At 38.4% G+C, this 20,899-nt stretch overlaps 1 protein-coding gene across 4 annotated transcripts in view; it reads right to left on the bottom strand.

The window, feature by feature from the left end:
• Grm1 (glutamate metabotropic receptor 1) overlaps positions 1 to 20,899 on the bottom strand; it is a 607,848-nt gene that overhangs the window by 78,158 nt on the left and 508,791 nt on the right. The window contains exon 9 of one of the 4 annotated variants that reach the window (XM_055629122.1): positions 15,744 to 18,160. The exons of 2 other annotated variants lie outside the window; for them this stretch is intronic. In XM_055629122.1, the coding sequence (XP_055485097.1) occupies positions 17,227 to 18,160 (934 nt within the window). In that variant the 3' untranslated portion in view covers positions 15,744 to 17,226. Of the gene's footprint in view, positions 1 to 15,743; positions 18,161 to 20,899 lie in introns of those variants that run through there. One more of the 4 variants, XM_055629125.1, reaches the window with a different exon arrangement.

The raw sequence follows: 20,899 nt of genomic DNA, 5'->3' as shown, positions 1-20,899 counted from the left end.
TAGTGTTCTATGCGAACCAAGACAAACCAAGAGTGAGCAAAAATCTGATTTAATCATTAGTGGTGGAGTTAATGGCTAAATAGACCGTCTTTCTCCCTGTGGTCATGCATATATCATTGAAAAGTAGAGAAATGTTGGTGGCGATTATTTTGGATCCCAGGAGCCATTTTCTCTATCAAGAATAGAAACAGATAAAGCAAAGTTCATTGAAACTGTTTGTGATATGGAATCACACCCAGACATTAAGAAGCATGAATAAATTGTATTTGTAATACTGCTCAAGTCACCAAGATAAAGAAAATACAAAATAAAGGTAAATATATTGCCTATAAATAGAACACATAGATTTATAATTGTTAATACACAGAAAAATTCTGAATGCTCATCAGATCCCTAGCAAAATTGATGACTGTCAGGGAGATTTGTAATTTTAAACTTTTACCAAGGTGTTTTTCCTTGTTATTAAAAATGTCTGTACAAAAAAGCAAAGAGAATAACATAACTACACTCACATAATCATCACTACTAGTCAACAGTTTTCAGAATTTTCTGTAGTTGCTTCTCATTTTTGTTTCATCATATTTTTTTAAATATTATTATTATTATTAATTACACTTTATTCATTTTGTACCCCCCATAAGCCCCTCCCTCCTCCCCTCCTGATCCCACCCTTCTTCCCCTTTCTGCTTGCATGCCCTTCCCCAAGTCCACTGATAGGGGAGATCTTTCTCTCCTTCTTTCTAATCTTAGACTATCAGTTCTCATCAGAAGTGGCTGCATTGTCATATTCTGTGGCCTGGTAAGGCTGCTCCCCCATCAGTGGGAGGTGATCTACGAGCAGGCCAATCAGATTATGTCAGAGGCAGTCCCTCTTCCCATTAATATGTAACCCACTTGGACACTGCACTGCCATGGGCTACATCTCTGCAGAGGTTCTAGGTTCTCTCCACGAATAGTCCTTGGTTGGAGTATGAGTCTCTGGAAAGTTCCCTGTGTTCAAATTATCTTGTTCTGTTGCTCTCCTTGTGGAGTTCGCATCCCCTCCAGCACTTACTATTTCCCACTTCTTACATAAAATTCTATTCACTCTGCCCATCAGCTGGCCATCAGGCTCAGCATCTGCTTTGACAGTCTATACTGCAGAGGCTTTCAGAGGCCCTCTGTGGCAGATTCCAAGGTTGTTTCCTGTTTTCTTCTGGCTTTCAGAGGCCCTCTGTAGCAGGTTCCGAGGTTGTTTCCTATTTTCTTTTTCTTCTGATGTTCATCCTCTTTGCCTTTCAGGATGGGGATTGAACATTTTAGTTAGGGTCCTCTCTTTTGCTTAGTTTGTTTAGATGTACAGATTTTAGTGGGTTTATTCTATGTTGTATGTTTATATGAGTGAGTATATACCATGTGTGTCTTTTTGCTTCTGGGACAACTCACTCAGGATGATCCTTTCCAGGTCCCACCATTTACCTGCAAATTTCATGATTTCCTTATTTTTCATTGCGGAGTAATACTCCATTGTATAGATGTACCACAGTTTCTGCATCCATTCTTCAGTTGAGGGGCATCTGGGCTGTTTCCAGCTTCTGGCTATTACAAATAAAGCTGCTACAAACATGGTTGAGCAAATGTCGTTTTTGTGTACTTGAGCCTCTTTTGGATATATGCCTAGGAGTGGTATGGCTGGATCTTGAGGAAGCGCTTTTGCTAGTTGTCTGAGAAAGTGCCAGATTGCTTTCCAGAGTGGTTGTACAAATTTACATTCCCACCAGCAGTAGAGAAGGGTTCTCCTTTCTCCACAACCTCTCCAGCATGTGTTGTCCCTTGAATTTTTGATCTTGGCCATTCTGATGGGTGTAAGGTGAAATATCAGGGTTGTTTTGATTTGCATTTCCCTAATGGCTAATGAGGTTGAGCATTTCTTGAACTACTTCTCTGCCATTCGATATTTCTCTACAGAGAATTCTCTTTTTACACCATTCACAATAGCCACAAATGACATAAAGTACTTTGGTGTAACCCTAACCAAGCAAGTCAAAGACTTGTATGAAAAAAATTTCAAGTCTCTGAAGAAAGAATTAGAGGAAGATATCAGAAGATGGAAAGATATCCCATGCTCATGGCTTGGCAGGATTAACATAGTAAAAATGGCCATCTTACCAAAAGCAATCTACAGATTTAATGCAATTCCCATCAAATTGCCAACACAATTCTTTACAGACCTGGAAAGAAAAATTCTCAACTTCGTATGGAATAACAAGAAACTGAGAATTGCTAAAACAATCCTCTACAATAAAAATCTTCTGGAGGTATCTCCATCCCTGATCTCAAGCTGTACTATAGAGCAACAGTTATAAAAACTGCATGGTACTGGCATAGAAACAGAATGGTGGATCAGTGGAATTGAACAGAAGACCCAGAAATAAACCCACACACTTATGGACACCTGATTTTTGACAAAGATGCCAAAACCATACAATGGAAAAAAGATAGCATCTTCAACAAATGGTGCTGGTCCAACTGGATGTCTACATGTAGAAAAATGAAAATAGATCCATACTTATCACCCTGCACAAAACTGAAGTCTAAGTGGATCAAAGACCTCAACATAAAACCAGACACATTAAATCGGCTAGAAAAAAAAGTGGGGAATACCCTAGAACTCACTGGTACAGGAAAAAACTTCCTGAACAGAAAACCAATAGCACAGGCTCTAAGAGCAACAATCAATAAATGGGACCTCATGAAACTGAAAAGCTTCTGTCCTTTACAGAAGTAAAGCAAAGGACACTGGTCATCAAAACAAAGCGACTGCCTACAGATTGGGAAAGAATCTTCACCAACCCTTTATCTGACAGAGGACTCATATCCAGTATATATAAAGAACTAAAGAAGCTGAAAAGCAGCAAATGAAGTAATCCACTTAAAAAATGGGAAACAGAGCTAAACAGAGAATTCTCTGTAGAGGAATTTCAAATGGCAGAGAAGCACTTCAAGAAATGTTCAACCTCATTAGCCATTAGGGAAATGCAAATCAAAACAACCCTGAGATTTCACCTTAAACCCATCAGAATTGTCAAGATCAAAAACTCAAGTGACAACACATGCTGGAGAGGTTGTGCTGGTGGGAATGTAAACTTGTACAACCACTCTGGAAATCAATCTGGCACTTTCTCAGACAACTAGGAATAGCGCTTCCTCAAGATCCAGCCATACCAACCCTAGGTATATATCCAAAAGGGGCTCAAGTACACAAAAAGGACATTTGTTCAACCATGTTTGTAGCAGCTTTATTTGTAATAGTCAGAAGCTGGAAACAGCCCAGATGCCCTTCAACTGAATAATGGATGCAAAAACTGTGGTACATCTATACAATGGAGTATTACTCAGCAATGAAAAATAAGGAAATCATGAACTTTGCAGGTAAATGGTGGGACCTGGAAAGGATCATCCTGAGTGAGTTGTCCCAGAAGCAAAAAGACATGCATGGTGTATACTCACTCATATAAACATACAATATAAATTAACCCACTAAAATCTGTACATCTAAACAAACTAAGCAAAAGAGAGGACCCTAACTAAAATGTTCAATCCCCATCCTGAAAGGCAAAGAGGATGGAGATCAGAAGAAAAAGAAAACAGGAAACAACCTAGGAATCTGCCACAGAGGGCCTCTGAAAGCCTATGCTGTGCAGACTGTCAAAGCAGATGCTGAGCCTGATGGCCAACTGATGGTCAGAGTGAATGGAATTTTATGTAAGAAGTGGGAAATAGTAAGAGCTGGAGGGGACGGGAACTCCACAAGGAGAGCAACAGAACAAGATAATTTGAACACAGGGAACTTCCCAGAGACTCATACTCCAACCAAGGACTATTCATGGAGATAACCTAGAACCCTGACAATGCAGCCACTTCTGATGAGAACTGATAGACTAAGATCAGAAAGAAGGAGAGGAGGACCTCCCCTATCAGTGGACTTGGGGAGGGGCATGCATGCAGAAAGGGGGGGAGGGTGGGACTGGGAGGGGTGGAGGGAGGGGCTTATGGAGGGATACAAAATTAATAAAGTGTAATTAATAAAAGTTAAATAAAAAATTAAAAAAACAGAATTTTTGTAGTAAAGTATTTTTTAATTTAGTTTCGCTAAGAGTTCTAAAAATTATTTAAATAAAACCACTCTTTATTATTTTAAAATGCAATTATGTTAAAGGGAATTCTAATTGTTGAAAGAGAATGGTCTTAGTGTGGCTACAGACTCAAGAAATCAAATAATAATTAAGAAGGAAGACAATGACACTCAACCTGATAGGGTTGTTGAGAAGATTTGAGTGATATTATAAATATTAAATATAGTTAGTATAAATCAAATGACATTATTTCTATAACATGTTTGTTATAGTCCTCAAATTGATGCTTCCTTCCTTGTCTGTGACATGAATCTTATGTTAAACACACATACAAATGAATATCGCAAAGCCCACTTACAAAACAGGTTCTGTTCTGCTGGCCCAGCAGAGGGAGAGCATTGAACTTCACAACTATCAGATCCAACCTTTCTGTTTTAGGTCATTTGTTTCTGTGCCTGTTGTTAGACTTTCCTGTGAATTGACAAGCAGAACACAATGCCTGGGGCTCTGTTGGTAATTGTACCTGGTTATCTAATGGATCAAATATGAGTTCCTTCATAGATAGTAGAAAGCACAAGGAGACTAGTGCTGGAGCACCAATCCAGATGAAATCCTGCCCTTGTCTATCCTAACACAGTATTGTTTTGGAAGTGATAAAATGTGAGTTTGATCAAAGGGCAGGACAATCAGTTCATGTCAGAGATAGTCCCTGTCCCCATTACTATGGAACCCACTTGGACACTGAACTGCCATAGGCTATCTCTGTGCAGGGGTTCCAGGCCATCTCCATGAGTGGTCCTTGGCTGGAGTATCAGTTTCAGAAAAGACCCCTGTGTCTAGACTCTGAGGATCTGCTGCTGTCCTTGTGGAGCTCTTGTCCTCGAAGCTTTGAGAGTCACAGAGCTCTCAACTGTCTCTTCCACATCTTTCACATTCATTTTTAGATAAAAGCCAACTCTTTGTGGATGATATGAGTTGTTTTCTTCTAATTTTATTTGAGAGAGAGAGAGATAAGAAGAGAGAATAATAGTGAATATGTGTGTATAGTTCACCTGTGGGGGTCAGAGAACAATTTTTGGGAGTCAGGTCTCTCTTTCCTGCATGGGATCCTATGATCAAACTTATGTCACCAGACTTGGTGGCAAAAGCCTTTACCCACTGAGCCATCTTGTGTGCCCCAAACACTTCTGGTACTCCTACTTAAATGCCTTGAGAAGACTTTCCAACAGTTGTCAAGGCAATAATAGTCTTTTTTAACTTTATTTTTGAATATAAAAAGCAGCAATATTTGCTAAAGAGTTAAATTCACCAACATTTAAAGCTTTATTTTTCACTCTTCATTGTAACTCTGATTTATGATTTCTAAAATGGGAGAAAGTTTTTCTTAAACCTTCCATTAACTTAGAATGAGACAGTTTATTTTCGTTTTAAATATTTAACTGAGGTCAAGAATCTTCTAGATCTCAGCTTAATAAATGGCTTGAAATGTCATTTTTCATTTGAAATATATAGAGAAATTTTTATAAGCCTTGTTAAACAACTTGAGACAAAAATAAAACATTCCCATATTTATGTATCAGTTTTGCTTTTGAGAAAAAGGAATGTAGATGCTTTTGCTTATAGGTAAACCTACTTTATACACTGTATCCATGAAATTCTCTTTTGTATCAGTGCTTACCCAATAACTGGACAAAACTGAAGTTTCTTGTCCTGGTTTCTGCTGTATGCTAGCAGAAATGGCAAACAGAAAGATGAGATTCAGGGAAGAGTAAAATCTCTAACAAGTGACTATTTCCCCTTTGGCTTAGCCTCTGCAAATTGAACAAATACTAAGGTGGGTGTACAGGAAAAGGAGAGGTGGATAATATGTACAGTTTCTCAGACTTCAGATTTAGAGATTCAAACCAATGTTGTTTTTGAAGATAGACCATTCCTTACAGCCAATGAATGGGTGAAGTGAAGATAAGGACTTTTGTAAATGACCATTTCAAACACATTGTGCAACTTCACATCTCATATCAACACCTCCTGCCCCAGACTTAGAGAACACCTGGTTCATGTGGAATTGTCACAACTGTAACTTCCTGTGAGAATGAAGTAAGTTGCTGATATTTCCTCTGATTCCTCTCTTCCCTCCTTCATTTTTCCTGCTCATCTTTCCATCCCCAATGTAACCTAGGCTATCATGAGTCACAGACTAGATCATATCTCCTTCATTCATTGTAGTATGGATCAAAAACATCAAGGATTCACTGCTAGGGATACAGCAAATGTTAAGTCCTCAATAGGTCCTAGAATTCATCATTTAGATGATTAAAAAATGTTGAGACATAAAGAAGTTTCATGATATACCTAAGACCAAAACTGCTAACCCTAAGTGCAGCTGAAGATTTTCAGCCTCCATTGCAAAAATATTTATATATATTGAGCCTATGAAATGAGATCGTTCTATTAAAAGCAGGAGTTTAGCTTAGTTATAAAAGATAGCTAATTGGCTGAGAGTTTAATGATAATCTGCACAATTGTGGCCTCCAGCTGAGAGTTGCTAGGTAGTTTTTATTAAGTATTTTGGTGACTATTTTTGGATCTCCCATGAAAATTTTCATATTTTTGAGTAGAGAAATAATTTCCTCTGATGTTCCCCCTCTTTCAAACTACAAAGCCTTTTTAATGAATATTCTGGAATTCACAGTGTGCTATTAAATAAAAGTAATCCTTTCTGAAGTTCTAAGTAGATATGTTAGTTTTAGACAGCATATACATTATTCAAATTTAAAACTATAAGAGGAAATTGTTATTATAAATCTTTTATTCAAGTATTTTTTGTGTGTCATCACAAATTACTGAACTATGATATTAAGTAGCTTTCATCTTGAGTTAATATAAGGGAGTAATTCAGCCTGTGTATTTAGATAAACTTCAGATCTACAAAGTCTAATAGACTTTGGGGAGATAACTCATACTGTTTCACTCCAAAAAAGGCAATGTAAAATGTATACATTTTATTATTTATGTTATTGTATTTGTTTGTATCAAAATAGTCAGAAATTTTTAAGCATAGTTTTTTTTTTTTATCATGATGTGTTTTGTATATGAACAGGGTTTGGAATATTAGAGTAACTTTCCATCTTTGAGGTTCCATTTTCACATTTCTGAATTGAATCCTATCATCCAGGATGTTGTCATGTCTAAGATAGTGTAAAATGTATATTATTTAGCATGGATTAGATAACAATTGTTATTAACAATTGTTAGATAATAACTGTGCCTGGAAAATAGTGTAACAAGAGCAGCAGCTCATTAATTCAGAACGAGAAACCCAGCAGCAGGGCAACTGTCTCTAGGACTTCTATGGGTGAGAGGAGAACCCCCTGACTAACAAAGACCACAGCTACCACTCAGGTCTATATGCCTGAGGTGGCAGTGGCAATTCCCGAGAAACATTGGCCATTCAGTGACCATACCCAAAAAGTGGAGGAGGCCTCCTTCAGAAAAAATCATCTTCCTGCCAAGGGGATTCTCCCTACCCCAGTATTCCAGGAAGCACCAGAAAGTAACAGTGAACACCTAAAATAGCCCAATGGGTAGAGGTCAGTGTAAAAGCTCAACCAACAAAAGACAGAGCAATATGGCACTTCCAGAACCCAGTCATCAAGGGGCAAGTAGCCCTGGACACCCCAGGATAATTGAAATTCAAGAAGATGACCTTACATCTATGGTGATGAAGAGGATAGTAGAGGAAACAAATACAATATGTAAAGAATAAGAGGAAGATAAAATCAAACAGATTATGGCCATCCGTAAAGAAATATGGGAAGATGCAGCCAAACAGTTAGTGGCCTTCAGAGAGGAAATAATTAAATCATTGAAAGAAATAAAAGAAACAGAGGAAGAATGTTCAAATAAACAGTTAAAAGAACTAAAAGAATAACAGGAAAATACAATCAGACAGATGAAAGGAATAAACAAAACAACTCAAGATTTGAAGATAGAATTGGAAAAATTAAAGAAAACACAAATGGAGGAAATTATGGAGAGGAAGAATTTAGGGGAGAAAACAGGAACTACAGAGGTAAGCATAACCAAGACTACAAGAGATGGAAGAAAGAATCTCAGGTGTAGAAGATACAATGGAAGAAATCAATGTATCTGTTAAAGAGAATATTAAATCCAAAAAATTCCTGACACAGACCATCCAAGAAATCCAAGACAATAATAAAAGACAAAACCTAAGAATAATAGGAATAGAGGAAAAAGAAGATTCCCTCCTTTAAGGGCCAGAAAATATTTTCAACAGAATCTAGAAGTAAATTTCCCCAACTTAAAGGAGAGGCCTATAAGACTACAAGAGGCCTACCAAACACCTAATAAATTAGACCAGAAAAGAAAATCCTCCCACCACATAACAATCAAAACAGTAAGTACACAGAACAAAGAAAAACATACTAAAAGCTGCAAGGGAAAAAGACCACGTAACATATAATGGCAAACCCATTAGAATCACACCTGACTTCTCACCAGAGACCATGAAAACAAGAAGGGCCTGGATGGATATAATGCAGACCCTAAGAGAACAGTAAACATGTCTGGTGTTATATTGAGGTCTTTGATCCACTTGGACTTTAGTTTTGTGCAGGGTGATAAGCATAGATCTATTTGCATTTTTCTACATGTAGCCATCCAGTTAGGCCAGCACCATTTGTTGAAGATGATATCTTTTTTCCATTGTATAGTTTTGGAAAATCAGGTGTCCATAAGTGTGTGGGTTTATTTCAGAATCTTCTATTCAATTCTATTGATCCACCATTCTGTTTCTATGCAGTACCGTGAAGTTTATAGTATTGTTGCTCTACAGTATAGGTTGAGATCTGGGCTGGAGATACCTCCAGAAGATCTTTTATTGTAAAGGACTGTTTCGGGATTTCTGAGTTTCTTGTTATTCCATATAAAGTTGAGAATTTTTCTTTCAATGTCTGTAAAGAATTGTTTCAGTAATTTGATGGGAATTGCATTGAATATGTAGATTGCTTTTGGTAAGATGGACATTTTTACTATGTTAATCCTGCCAAGCCATGAGCATGGGAGATCTTCTGATATCTTCGTCTAATTCTTTCTTCAGAGACTGGAAATTCTTTTCATACAAGTTTTTGACTTGCGTGGTTAGGGTCACACCAACGTACTTTATGACCTTTGTGGCTATTATGAAAGGTGTTGTTTCCCTAATTTCTTTCTCAGCCCTTTTGTCTTTTGTACACAGGAGGGCTTCTGATTTTTTTGAGTTAATTGTGTATCCAGCCACTTTGCTGAAGGTGTTTATTATGTGTAGGAGTTCTCTGGTAGAGTTTTTGGGGTCACTTAGGTATACTATCATATTATCTGCAAATAGTGATACTTTGACTTTTTCCTTTCCAATTTATATCCCCTTGATCTCCTTCAATTGTCTTATTGCTCTGGCTAGGACTTCAAGATCTGTGTTGAAGAGGTATAAAGAAAGTGGGCAGCCTTGCCATGTCCCTAATTTCAGTGGCATTGATTTAAGTTTCTCTCCATTAGTTTGATTTTGGTGGTTATAAGCTTGCTGTATATTGTCTTTAGTATGTTCAGGTATGTGCCTTATATCCCTGAGCTCCAGGTCTTTAAACATGAATGGATGTTGGATTTTGTCAAATGCTTTTTCAGCATCTAGGGAGATTATCATGTGTTTTTTTTTCCTTTCAGTTTGTTAATATGGTGGATCACATTGATGGATTTCCATATATTGAACCACCCCTGCATATCCGAGATGAAGCCTACTTGGTCATAGTGGATGATATCTTTGATGTGATCTTGTATTCGGTTTGCAAGTATTTTGTTGAGTATTTTTGCATCAATGTTCATAAGGGAGATTGGCCTGAAATTCCCTTTCTTTGTTGGATCTTTGTGAGGTTTAGGTACCAAGGTGACTGTAGCTTCATAGAATGAGTTTGGTAGTGTTCTTTCTGTTTCTATTTTGTGGAATACTTTGAAGAGTATTGGTGTTAGCTCTTCTTTGAAGGTGTGGTAGAATTCTGTGCTGAAACCATCTGGCTCTGGGCTTTTTTTGGATGGGAGACTTTTAATGACCATTCTATTTTCTTAGGGGATATAGGATTATTTAATTGATTTACCTGGTCTTGATTCAGCTTTGGTAAGTGGAATCGATCAAGAAAATTGTCCATTCATTTAGATTTTCAAATTTTGTGGCATATAGGCTTTTGTAGTAAGACCTAATGATTGTTTGGATTTCCTCATTTTCTGTTGTTATGTCCCCCTTTTTATTTTTGATTTTGTTGATTTGGGTAGTTTGGCTAATGGTTTATCTATCTTGTTGACTTTCTCAAAGAACCAGCTCTTGGTTTCATTGATTCTTTGAATTGTTTTATTTGTTTCTAATTGATTGATTTTAGCCCTGAGTTTGATTATTTCCAGCCATTTAGTCCTCTTTGGTGTGTCTGCTTCTTTTTTTTTCAAGGTTTTTAGGTGAGCCATTAAGTCACTTGCATGAGATGTTTCGAATTTCTTCTTAAAGGCACTATTAGCTTTCCTCTTAGCACTGCTTTCATTGTGTCCCACAAGTTTGGGTATGTTGTGCCTTCATTTTCATTGAATTCTAGGAAGACTTTAATATCTTTCTTTATTTCTTCCCTGACCCAGCTGTCAATGAGTAGCAAGTTTTTCAGTTTCCATATCTGTGTAGGTTTTTTTGTTATTTCTGTTGTCATTGCAATACAGCTTTAGTCCATGATGGTCATGTAGAATAGATGGGATTATTTCAATCTTTTTGTATCTGTTGAGACTTGTTTTGTGACCAACTACATGGTCTAATTTGGAGAGGGTTCCATGAGGTTTTTAGAAGAAAGTAAATTCTTTTGTGTTTGGGTGAAATGTTCTATAGATGTCTGTTAGGTCCATTTGATTCATGACCTCTGTTACAGTCATTGTTTCTTTGTTTAATTTCTGTTTTTTTTACCTGTCCTTTGTTTAGAGTGGGGTGTTGAAGTCTCCCACTATTAATGTGTTGGGATCTATATGTGGTTTCAGTTTTATTAATGTTTCTTTTACAAATGTGGGTGCTCTTGTATTTGGGGCATAGATGTTCAGAATTGTGGTGTCTTCTTGGTGGAGTTATCCTTTGATGAGTATGAAATGACCTTTCCCATCTCTTTTGATTAATTTTGGTTGAAAATCTATTTTATTAGATATTAGAATGGCTACTCCTGCTTGCTTTTTGGGTCCATTTGCTTGGAAAACTGTCTTCCAGCCATTTACTCTCAGGTAATATCTATCTTTGTGACTTAGGTGTGTTTCTTGTATGCATCAGATAGTTGGGTCTTGTTTCCATATCCATTCTGTTAGTTTGTGTCTTTTTATTGGAGAGTTGAGTCCATTGGTGTTAAGGGAGATATAACTTTTTTTTTTTTAATTTAGAGTATTAGCACAATGTTCTGATTAGGGGTCATACTCACAACAACTAAGACAATAAACAATAAAGGTAGAACTCTCTGGCTTCTAGACTAAACCACAAAACATTGAATCCAAGTAGCTAAAAGGAAGCCATGAGTGCAATGGACTAATTTTGTTCACTCCCCTTCTAGCAGCAGGAACACTGAGGGAATGGCAGATAAAAGTATTTCCAGCCTAATGAAAATGAAAAGTTTTCTGATAGTTACAGCCTTCCTTTATGAAATGCAAGATTTCAGTCTCTAGGAATACTTCCCAGGAAGACAAAAATTGCAAAGCAAAAACCCTATTGTGATAGACCTCTTGAAAGAAATCTTGAGTAGCAGGGCAGTCATCACACTTCTCTCCCAAAGCTCACTTAGTAACACTTCATATCTGGATCTCTTCAGACACTGCCCTGCTGCCCATCTTTGCTTGTGGTGCTTCTGGTTCCTGTGATTTCTTCTCTTTGCTGCTGCACCTGAGTTCTGTTCTTTCATCATCTTCACGGACTAACAGGTGGCTTTGGATATGCCCTGCCCCTGTCCACCTTCTTTTTTAATTTAGTTTTTATAATGTATTCATTATATATCTCGATTGAAGCCCCTGCCCTCAAGTCCTCCCAGTCCCACCCTCCTTTCCCTCCCCCCCATTTCTTTCCCCTATTCCACTGAAAGGAGGAGTTCTCCTCCTCTGACATCTGCCCATGTCTTATCAAGTCTCATCAGGACTGTCTAGATCCTCTTCCTCCCACAAGGAGACAAACAAAGCTTAAAAATCTGAGCCCAGGATATCCTTCAGAGACTGATGCACCAACCAAGGACCATGCATGGACAGGGCCTACATCCCCTGCTCAGATGTCTGCCTTCTTTTTTGGCAAAACAGATGCAGGCAGAAAAAAAAAAGCACTGCACTGCAGCCCACACCAGGAAACAAAGGAAGAGATTACAAACAAGGTAGGAACTAATTTTAAATGCTTTCTAGGTTTACTTCCATGTCTGCGCTCTAGGGTTCTGTCAGTACCACTGATGTGAAGGTCTTGGCTTTACCAGGACTTTTCTTTTTAGTTTTTGTCATCCTTTTTCTCAGACTCTTTTCCTTGTTGATTAACATACATTCTCCTTCCCTAGTCAAACCTCAGGAATAGATAGACCAGTTTCAAGACTATGCTACTAGTTGGACTTCCTACCTGAGGTCTCCCACCTGTTCCCTCAACTCATAACTGCATTTGGCTTTCATGTTTTCCAAAGACATGCATTTCTGCAAGAAAGGGACTCCTGCCTCAACTCTGCTCATGTACACTTTCCCACGAGTCATATGTGTGGCCTTACACCGATATTCCATTGTACCATATATGTCTTACTGTAGTTTTCCCACAGAAGACAATCTTTCATGAATAGTGCCTTCTTGGGCCTTTTAAACACCAAGTAACCTTTTGCATTTGCAGGAAAGGGAACCAGATGACAAAGGGGACAGTTGTTTCTTCTGTCAAAAGAAAAGCCTATTTCTGATTAAAAGATGTGTTCCAGAAGGCAGAGTTAGGATCAAGAGGAAGAAATGTAGCATTATGAACTCCATAAGGATCTTGGAATACATCTTTGTATTCCAAGGAAATATTCTGGGAAAAGTGTGGGATATAATGTGAATTTACTCTTATCACTTTCACGTATACCTTTACTGGATATCAGTTTTGTCCCTTGTGCTCAGTTGTTAGAATCCCAGGCAAAAATGGACTAATTCCTATGTATGTGCTTGAGCTCTGGGAAAGAAGTAGCATCACATGTTCTGTGCTATCAGGGGTTGAGACTGAAGACAGTGTGGACAAGTTACTTCAGTTCTGCAGCATATCCACATCTCAGAAATGCTGGGAAGCAAACAAATGCCAGGAATCTAGCACAGTGCCTATTTTTTGTGGGTTCATATTTTGCCTCCTGCTCTTTGATTTGCTTCTAGGATATACTCTGTACAAATTATGGAACAACTACTCACCCATCACTATGGTGTCTGGACCCAGACCACAGCCTCTCCAATCATGGTCTATCTCTTTCCATTTGATCCTCCTGCCTACCATGATACTCAGATGTATCATTGGACTAAAATATAAACTTTTATGTTTTGCTTCTGCATCATTATTGTTTATTATTTTATTTTTCTTTTTCTTGCCATTTACTTCTCATTCTGACTTTATCTGACAATCTATCCTTTTGTTTCATTTCTTTTTTTTTTCATTCTGTTTATCAGGTACATTGAAGAGTTCTCTTTTGACTTAACCTATTTCTGGATGGTGCCTTCACTATCAGCTTGCTTTCATCCATCATCACAGGTTCATCACTGTCTCAGATATAGGCAGTCTCTCCCATCACTGGGATTTCTCATTGACTAAGACACATAGAAAATACCAGTTTTCAAGGGTCTTGTAGGAAATATTAAAGCCTGATTTATTTGCAAACATGTGTGTGATGTCTTCATTAAAATTTAGAATTTGAGTCTGGCCTGACTAGAAAGATGTTAATAATCTGGAAAATTAAGTTCCCCTACAGCATGAGTTAGGTACAGAAATTTTAAAGAGCACAAATGGAAAAAAGTTAGAATTCATGTCTCCAGAGTTCCACAAAGATAGAACCCTTCCTATTCTCTCAAAAGAACAAATGACAATGGAGGTCAGAAGATTTGGAATCCTAATTTTGGATTCCATGTTCTCAAAGCCAAACTGTGTTCCACTTTATGACCTGGTATGCATATTTTGTGTGATGCTTCAAACTTCCTTTTTGGAAGTGTGTCCTAAGCAAATCAAACTGTTGAGATTATTTGTTACATTAGCCTATTTCTGCTACTGTTATGCTTAGAAAGTCCAGAGAATGAATATACACATTTAATAAATAGAAAATATTTATTATGACACAGCGTTATCAAGATTACTTGACAAAAGGCAGTAACAAGCCAAATTAAAACACTTTTACAAGAAGCAAAACACCTCTTATAAGCACGTACATTACAGTGAAGATATTTTGCCCTTTAGGTACAGGATATGTAGTGTACATCTCCAATTCTTAGCAATTATATGAGCTAATATTCTATTTATTCTGGAAAATTTGTAGTCATGATAAGAATAGGCATTCAGTAGTATTTTAATCATTGTTGAATGTGTTCACCAAATGTCTCAGACCAAAACCCCTGAACAAACTCACCTGTTACAGCATTTGAATAGGAAACATTGCCTTATCTATTTTGGCAAAAAACAAACACAACAACAAAACCCCCAAATACACACGTCCTCATAGTAATGAAGCCTATGCAGGTGTTTCAAGATTAAAAGCACGGTGTTTTGTCCTACTGTTTCCTAATTAGTAGAAACCCATCTCTTCAGCATTGAATCACCTGTGTTGTTGTGTTTTCTTTGAGACAGGGTCTCTCTATGTAGGCCTGGAATTCATTGTGCAGACCATGCTGACCTCAGAGTCACAGAGATCCACCTGCCTCTGCCTCCCAAATACTGAGCTTAAAGATATGTACCACTTAGGCCAGCTATGCACCATCTATTGGTTTCTCATTCTGTTTCCTCACAATAAAAAAAAGAACCTAACATTTCAATTCTTGAGGCCTTTGCAATAAAGATGCTTAAAAATAATTTTAAAAGGAAAGATAGAAGGTCTTGATAAAGAACTCACTAAACTGGGCGGTAGAATATGGGAACACCTAAGAAACACAGCTTTGACATGGGAGTTCATGGTAAATTCTGAGCAAATGATGCTTTGGGAATTCAGAGATTTTAAGTTGATGCCTTTTGGCTGATACGTCAGCAGCTTTGACGTGAAGGAAGCAAATTAAAGTAACCGAACATAAGGCATAAAGATGTTTAAAGGGATTAGATTCCTCACAAATAACAGAAGAAAAAAAAAAAAAACAAGAACAACACCTTTTCTTTTGGGTTCAAAAAGGCAGGGAGAAGATGGAGTAATTGGATCACATGTATGTAGATATTACATACTAGTAAATGTGAGGTTCATAAGAAAGAAACACTAGCAAAAATATGAAAATAAAATGCATGAAAATAAAAAATGAGAAAGATTGACAAGCAGATAGATGAGACTAAGTGGACTTGAGTACACACTGAAAGACCATGAAACTCAAGTAGCTGTGGAAAATAATTTTAAAAATATATCTGAAATATTCTAAATATTGCCCTTTCAACTTTACATTTTAATAACAATGTGCTCAAGTTTATAAAAATGTACTTTTTATTGTCACAACCATTTGGTGACCTTTTCATACAATGCACTTTCAAAGTACTTCATTAATAACATTCTCATATCATAAAATATCTGAAAAAGAAATTCCACTTAGAAGAATTTCCATCGCAGCTGCATGTAAGAAACATCAGACCACAGACCCAACCTTCAGAGAGACACTGATGACTGTGACGTAGTGAACATCACTGTAACATAAAGATATTTGTACTATATCTGAAAGATGATTTCTCTGTTGCAGCTAGATTGACATTAAATAGCATGAATTTCAAAATCATATGTATACAAGGAACACAGGAAAACACATTCAATTGCTAGTTCCAGGGACTCCAGTGACAATAGGAAAGAATTTGAACCAATAATAGTTGCTATGAGTACACCACTAGGTTCAAAGATAGATTTGTTTCCATAGCACATGGGAGAAACAGTGGCACCACATTGTACTTATACTGAATCTTAGAAGTCCAACCGGTTGGTATTATTTGCTACAGTAAATGGAAGGTAAAACTTGGCAGCACAGTTTGTCCTCTTGTTGAAGGGCAATGGAAAACCTGGTTGGCACAGCACAAGTGGGTCCACAAAAGGTCTCTGCCACTCCTTGTCATCCTCCTTCTTTCCAAAGTTTTCAATAAACATGTAAAGAATCTGTGAAGCTGATTGTGCTCACCTTGCTCAAGAACCTGTGCACAGGCATTGTCTTGCTTCCCCTAGCTCCCCATCCCCTACATAGCACTTCTGATGAAGCTCGTTTTGTTGATAATACTGTTCATACTTTTATCTTCCTAAAAGAGGGAATCACAAAAATTCAAGGTGTTATTGTGCCTCTATAACAGGGTGACTACCAACTGGCATGGCTGAGAAAAGGGACCCTCATAAGGTCAGTTTCTTGGTTTCCCATGGTCCAGGAGTCTGCAGGCTCAACCCAGAAAAGGGCTTTTTAGACAGGAGCTGTTGTCCTGTTCTCTCTTTATTCACTCATTAGGAATCTTGTGAGATGAAGTAATGATTCAGCTGGTACCATCACAGGAGATGCTCCGTTTCTAGTTTCTCCAAGAGAATGTGGGCAGATACATATATGCACGATTGAGCAAAAGACGAGATTATTTTTCTTGATTTTACTTTTACGCTTAGTTTTTTTTTTTTCTCGATAAAAGTTACATACCATATGGAATTGTGCTTTGTCACCATTCCCTTTCTTCCTAGAGACGGTTTGTGAATAATTTTAGAGTCACAATCCTGGCTGGAATCACTGTTCACTCTTCCTCTTTAAGGTAGCCTCAGCATTCTCTCTCCCCTGCAGACTGTGGTCCTCCATCCCCAGGCTTCTCTGGCTATCTACACATTTCCAGAGGGGTTAACAGTCTTGGGCATCTCTGGCTTCTCCATGCACACTTCCCTCCTACCAGCTACAGAGTGGAAGAGCTTTGCTTGTAGTCCCTCAGGATAACAGAGGCGTAGGTCACATTTGGAGGGGTGCAGAGCACGGACTCAGACACAGGGGAGCTGGGCACTGAGCTGCCAGAGGCCACCGAATCTCGGAAAGGAGAAGGAGGCGTCAGGGCGGGTGAATCCTCCGGGGTCAGCTTGCTGGCTGCAGGCAGCTCCTCCTCCTCTACCAGTTCATCTTCCTCCGTGTTCCCTTCTCGCTCGTACACGAACTCCTGCAGGAGCTTGAACCCCTCGCTGTCATCATCATCGTCCTCCCCTGGAGGGGAGATAGGCTCCTCATGGAAGGTACTCAGCTGCAGGGGCAGCATCTGCAGGTGTTGCGGGGGAGGCGGGGGTGTATACAGAGAGTGAAGCCCGTTCCCCTGTGTCCCCGGGCCTGCCAGCATCGCATGGTAGTCCGGAATCCCTGTGCCAAAGTTGGTGACCACGCCTTGCAGCTGGTTCATCAGGGATTTGGGCTGCTGCGGGGACTGCTGAGTGGACTGCTGTTGCTGCTGTGGGAGAGGAGGAGACAAGCTCTTGGGGATGACAGGATCAGCTAGGAACAAAGGTGTCTCCTCTGCCATCAGGTGTGGTGGCAGAGGTGGCGTGGTGGCCACTGGTGGCCCTCGTTGGTGCACCACCATAGAAGGACTGCTGGGAGGGCTGAACCGAGCCGAAGGCGTGTTGTCCTCTTCCTCCATATTGTAAAGGGTCTTGGTGCTGGCATCTGAGAAGGTCAGGCTTTTGCCGGAACCTTGGTAGCTTTTAGTGAGGGGTTTGATTACGGCCGTTTGGTTGCAGGCCGTCTCGTTGGTCTTCACGTGCACAGAGAGGCGCTGCCACACATGCTGTCCCTTGGGCGCCTGTCTTCCACCTGGTTCAGACCATGACACAGACTTGCCATTAGAACTATGAATAAAATAGAGATGGGTTTATTTACATATGGATCCTGCACAGAGGTTAAGAAGGTTCTGAATTCTGCCTATCCCAAAGCGGCACAAGCCAATTGCACCCTCTACCTTCCCAACTTCCTCTTACAGTAAATGAAAAGCTGGCAAACTCTAGCTACCATAGGCTACCTCTGAAGAGGTAGCAAGGACAGTGCACTCATGCCAAGGAAAGAAGCATTGATCCAGGAAACGTTACAGGTGAGAATGCTGTTATGAAAACAGCGATTTTCATAGTTTCACAAAGTACGGTTGCCCCTCACCACCACACAACACGCTAATATTGAAACAGTCCCAGTAATAGCAGTTAGTGAAATGGTTAATAAATAATAAAAATTCAAATTGCCTTTGACTGAAAGATTGAATCATTATCAAACTAAAGGAAGAAAAATTTGAAACACAAACACGTGCACATAAGCACTGAAGTTTCCCAAAGACAACACAACACAGGGATTTTTTTCTTTGAAAAAAGTTAAGGTCCACATATAAATCTCCTCTCACTGTGCTGTGGAGTGTGTGAACTAGAAACTCTCAGTTGTCCATTTTGATCTGTATTTTCCATTGACGATAGCCATGACATTGGCACAAATGAAGCAAGAACAGATGACCAGGAAAAAAAAATATACATGAGTGGCTGAAGGTTTTCCTAATTTCCCCTTTTCTTTTCTTTTTATTTTAGTCTTAAAACACTATTCTTGACACATACAATGCATGGCAATTAACACAAAGGCTCAGATTCTTAGCTGTTAATTATGAGTTTCACCCTAGGAAAACTCAAATAGGAGCATTGGAAAAGAGAGAGACTAGGTCAGGCTAACAAACAACAAAGCAATGATCACCAAGACAAAGGACCCTGCGTTGGTCTTTTTCCACTTATCCTTGCTAAAGAAAAATTCTAGAACACCTTCCTCCTTAAACCTTCTCAATTGTTATGACTTGGTTAGTAAGTGACCTCAAAAGCTCATGTACTGAAAATTTGCTTTTCAGAGCAGCAGCACTGAAGAGAAAGAAAATTTTGAAGTTGATTGAATTATGAGACTTCTGACCTCATTAAAAGATGAAGACATTATAAACTCATACCTTTTGGTGGGAAGGAGAGAGGCCTTGCAATTAAAATCAGCCCTCCCTCTTTGCTTCCTGGACACCATTATGTGAGCAGCTTTGATCTGCCATGTGCTCTGTCCCTAGATTCTTCACCTTGGCACAGGCACAGAAATGACAGAGCCAAGTAAACATGGACTGAAACCCTTGAATCCACGAGCTAAAATAAATTATCTATCATTTCAGCTGGTTGTCTCAGACACTTTGCCACAGGAATGCAAGTATAACACATCAACTTTAATCCGCATAAAGCCCCAACAAACCAAACAAGGAGAAAGTTTCCCTGAAAAAGAAAATAAAAAATGTTCTATTTCAACCAGAAATTCTATTCATTCTGCATATTCTTTCTACATAACTTTTAGCAGATGGTAATACCTAGTCATTGCATTCTGTTAATAAAAGCAGTATTAATACTTAATAAATCATTTTTTTCTGCTTATTTTTTTTAAGAGTAACAATAAGAACAAAATTGTAACATTAAAAGAAATTGGAAAATGAACATTCTTCTTAGGTGGAGGTATGAAATAGATTGTCCCACATTGCAGTCTTTAGTTTGAAGGGGGGAAGAGTAGAAAAAGTATCACTAAGACAATGATTTATTGGATCGTTTTGAAATACAAGAATAAGGCTTCAAAACGTACATGTGGTTCTTGGAATATTTATGGTGAGGGTAATATTTAACATTTCATATTTTATAACCTTGAAAAATTAAATGAGCATAAGAAGTTGAAATTCATTTTAATCTGATACTAAATACAAAAAGCTCAAAAACAGCTAAAATTCTGACCTTCTTATTTATGGGAAAAGGTGATTCCCAGCAAAACATTGCTCAGTCTTCCCATAAAACTAGCCACAAGGTATCCTTGCATTCCTGGAAAACACTGAAGTAGGGGCTCCACTTGTTCTACTTATCTCACTGAGTACACCATCATCTGTTTTTGTTTTGTTTTGTTTTGTTTTTGTTTTTAACACTGCCCAAGGATCTACCCAGAGCCTCAGCTTGGACCATACCCAATGTTAACAGTATTTTTGATGATCAGGCTGTCAGCTATAATCACAACTTAGCTCTGTTTTAACTGAACACAATTTTTAATTCTTGTGATGGGAGATTTTTCACTATCACTGTTAAAATTAGCAGTGTTCTTTTCCCTCAGAGTCTTGTTCTAAATTATCTAAAAAGTCCTGTTTAATTAGGAAACAGTTATCATGCCCCAGGGCATTTGGTTGATTATAAAAATTAGACTAACCTTTTTATCCCCCCAAGGACAAAATAAATTGCTTTTAAAAAATCAGAGATAGTGGGGGAAATGCATCATGCATAGACACGGCAGCACGGGGTAGTAACTGCTCCTTCAGGATAAGTCACTTCTCATCCATGGTCTACAGATGGTCTAAAGGGTCTATGGATCTTTATACTCACTAAGCAGTGTTTATATATTGAATAAATAAAATTTTATAGAAAAAAATGTACCACTGTTTTTAAATGCTTGTGGTTGGTACTGTAGTAAACTACCATTAAATACAAATGAAACTACATTGTGAGATGTTTTCATTGTGTTCTGTAGTCCAGTAAACACTAATTAAGGTAGTTACAGTCAGG

This window comes from Psammomys obesus, unplaced genomic scaffold, assembly GCF_907164565.1.
Source record: "Psammomys obesus unplaced genomic scaffold, mPsaObe1.curated_primary_1811, whole genome shotgun sequence".
Classification (NCBI taxonomy): domain Eukaryota; kingdom Metazoa; phylum Chordata; class Mammalia; order Rodentia; family Muridae; genus Psammomys; species Psammomys obesus.
Note: the sequence above shows the minus strand (reverse complement) of the source record. Positions and strands in the feature narration are given on the sequence as shown.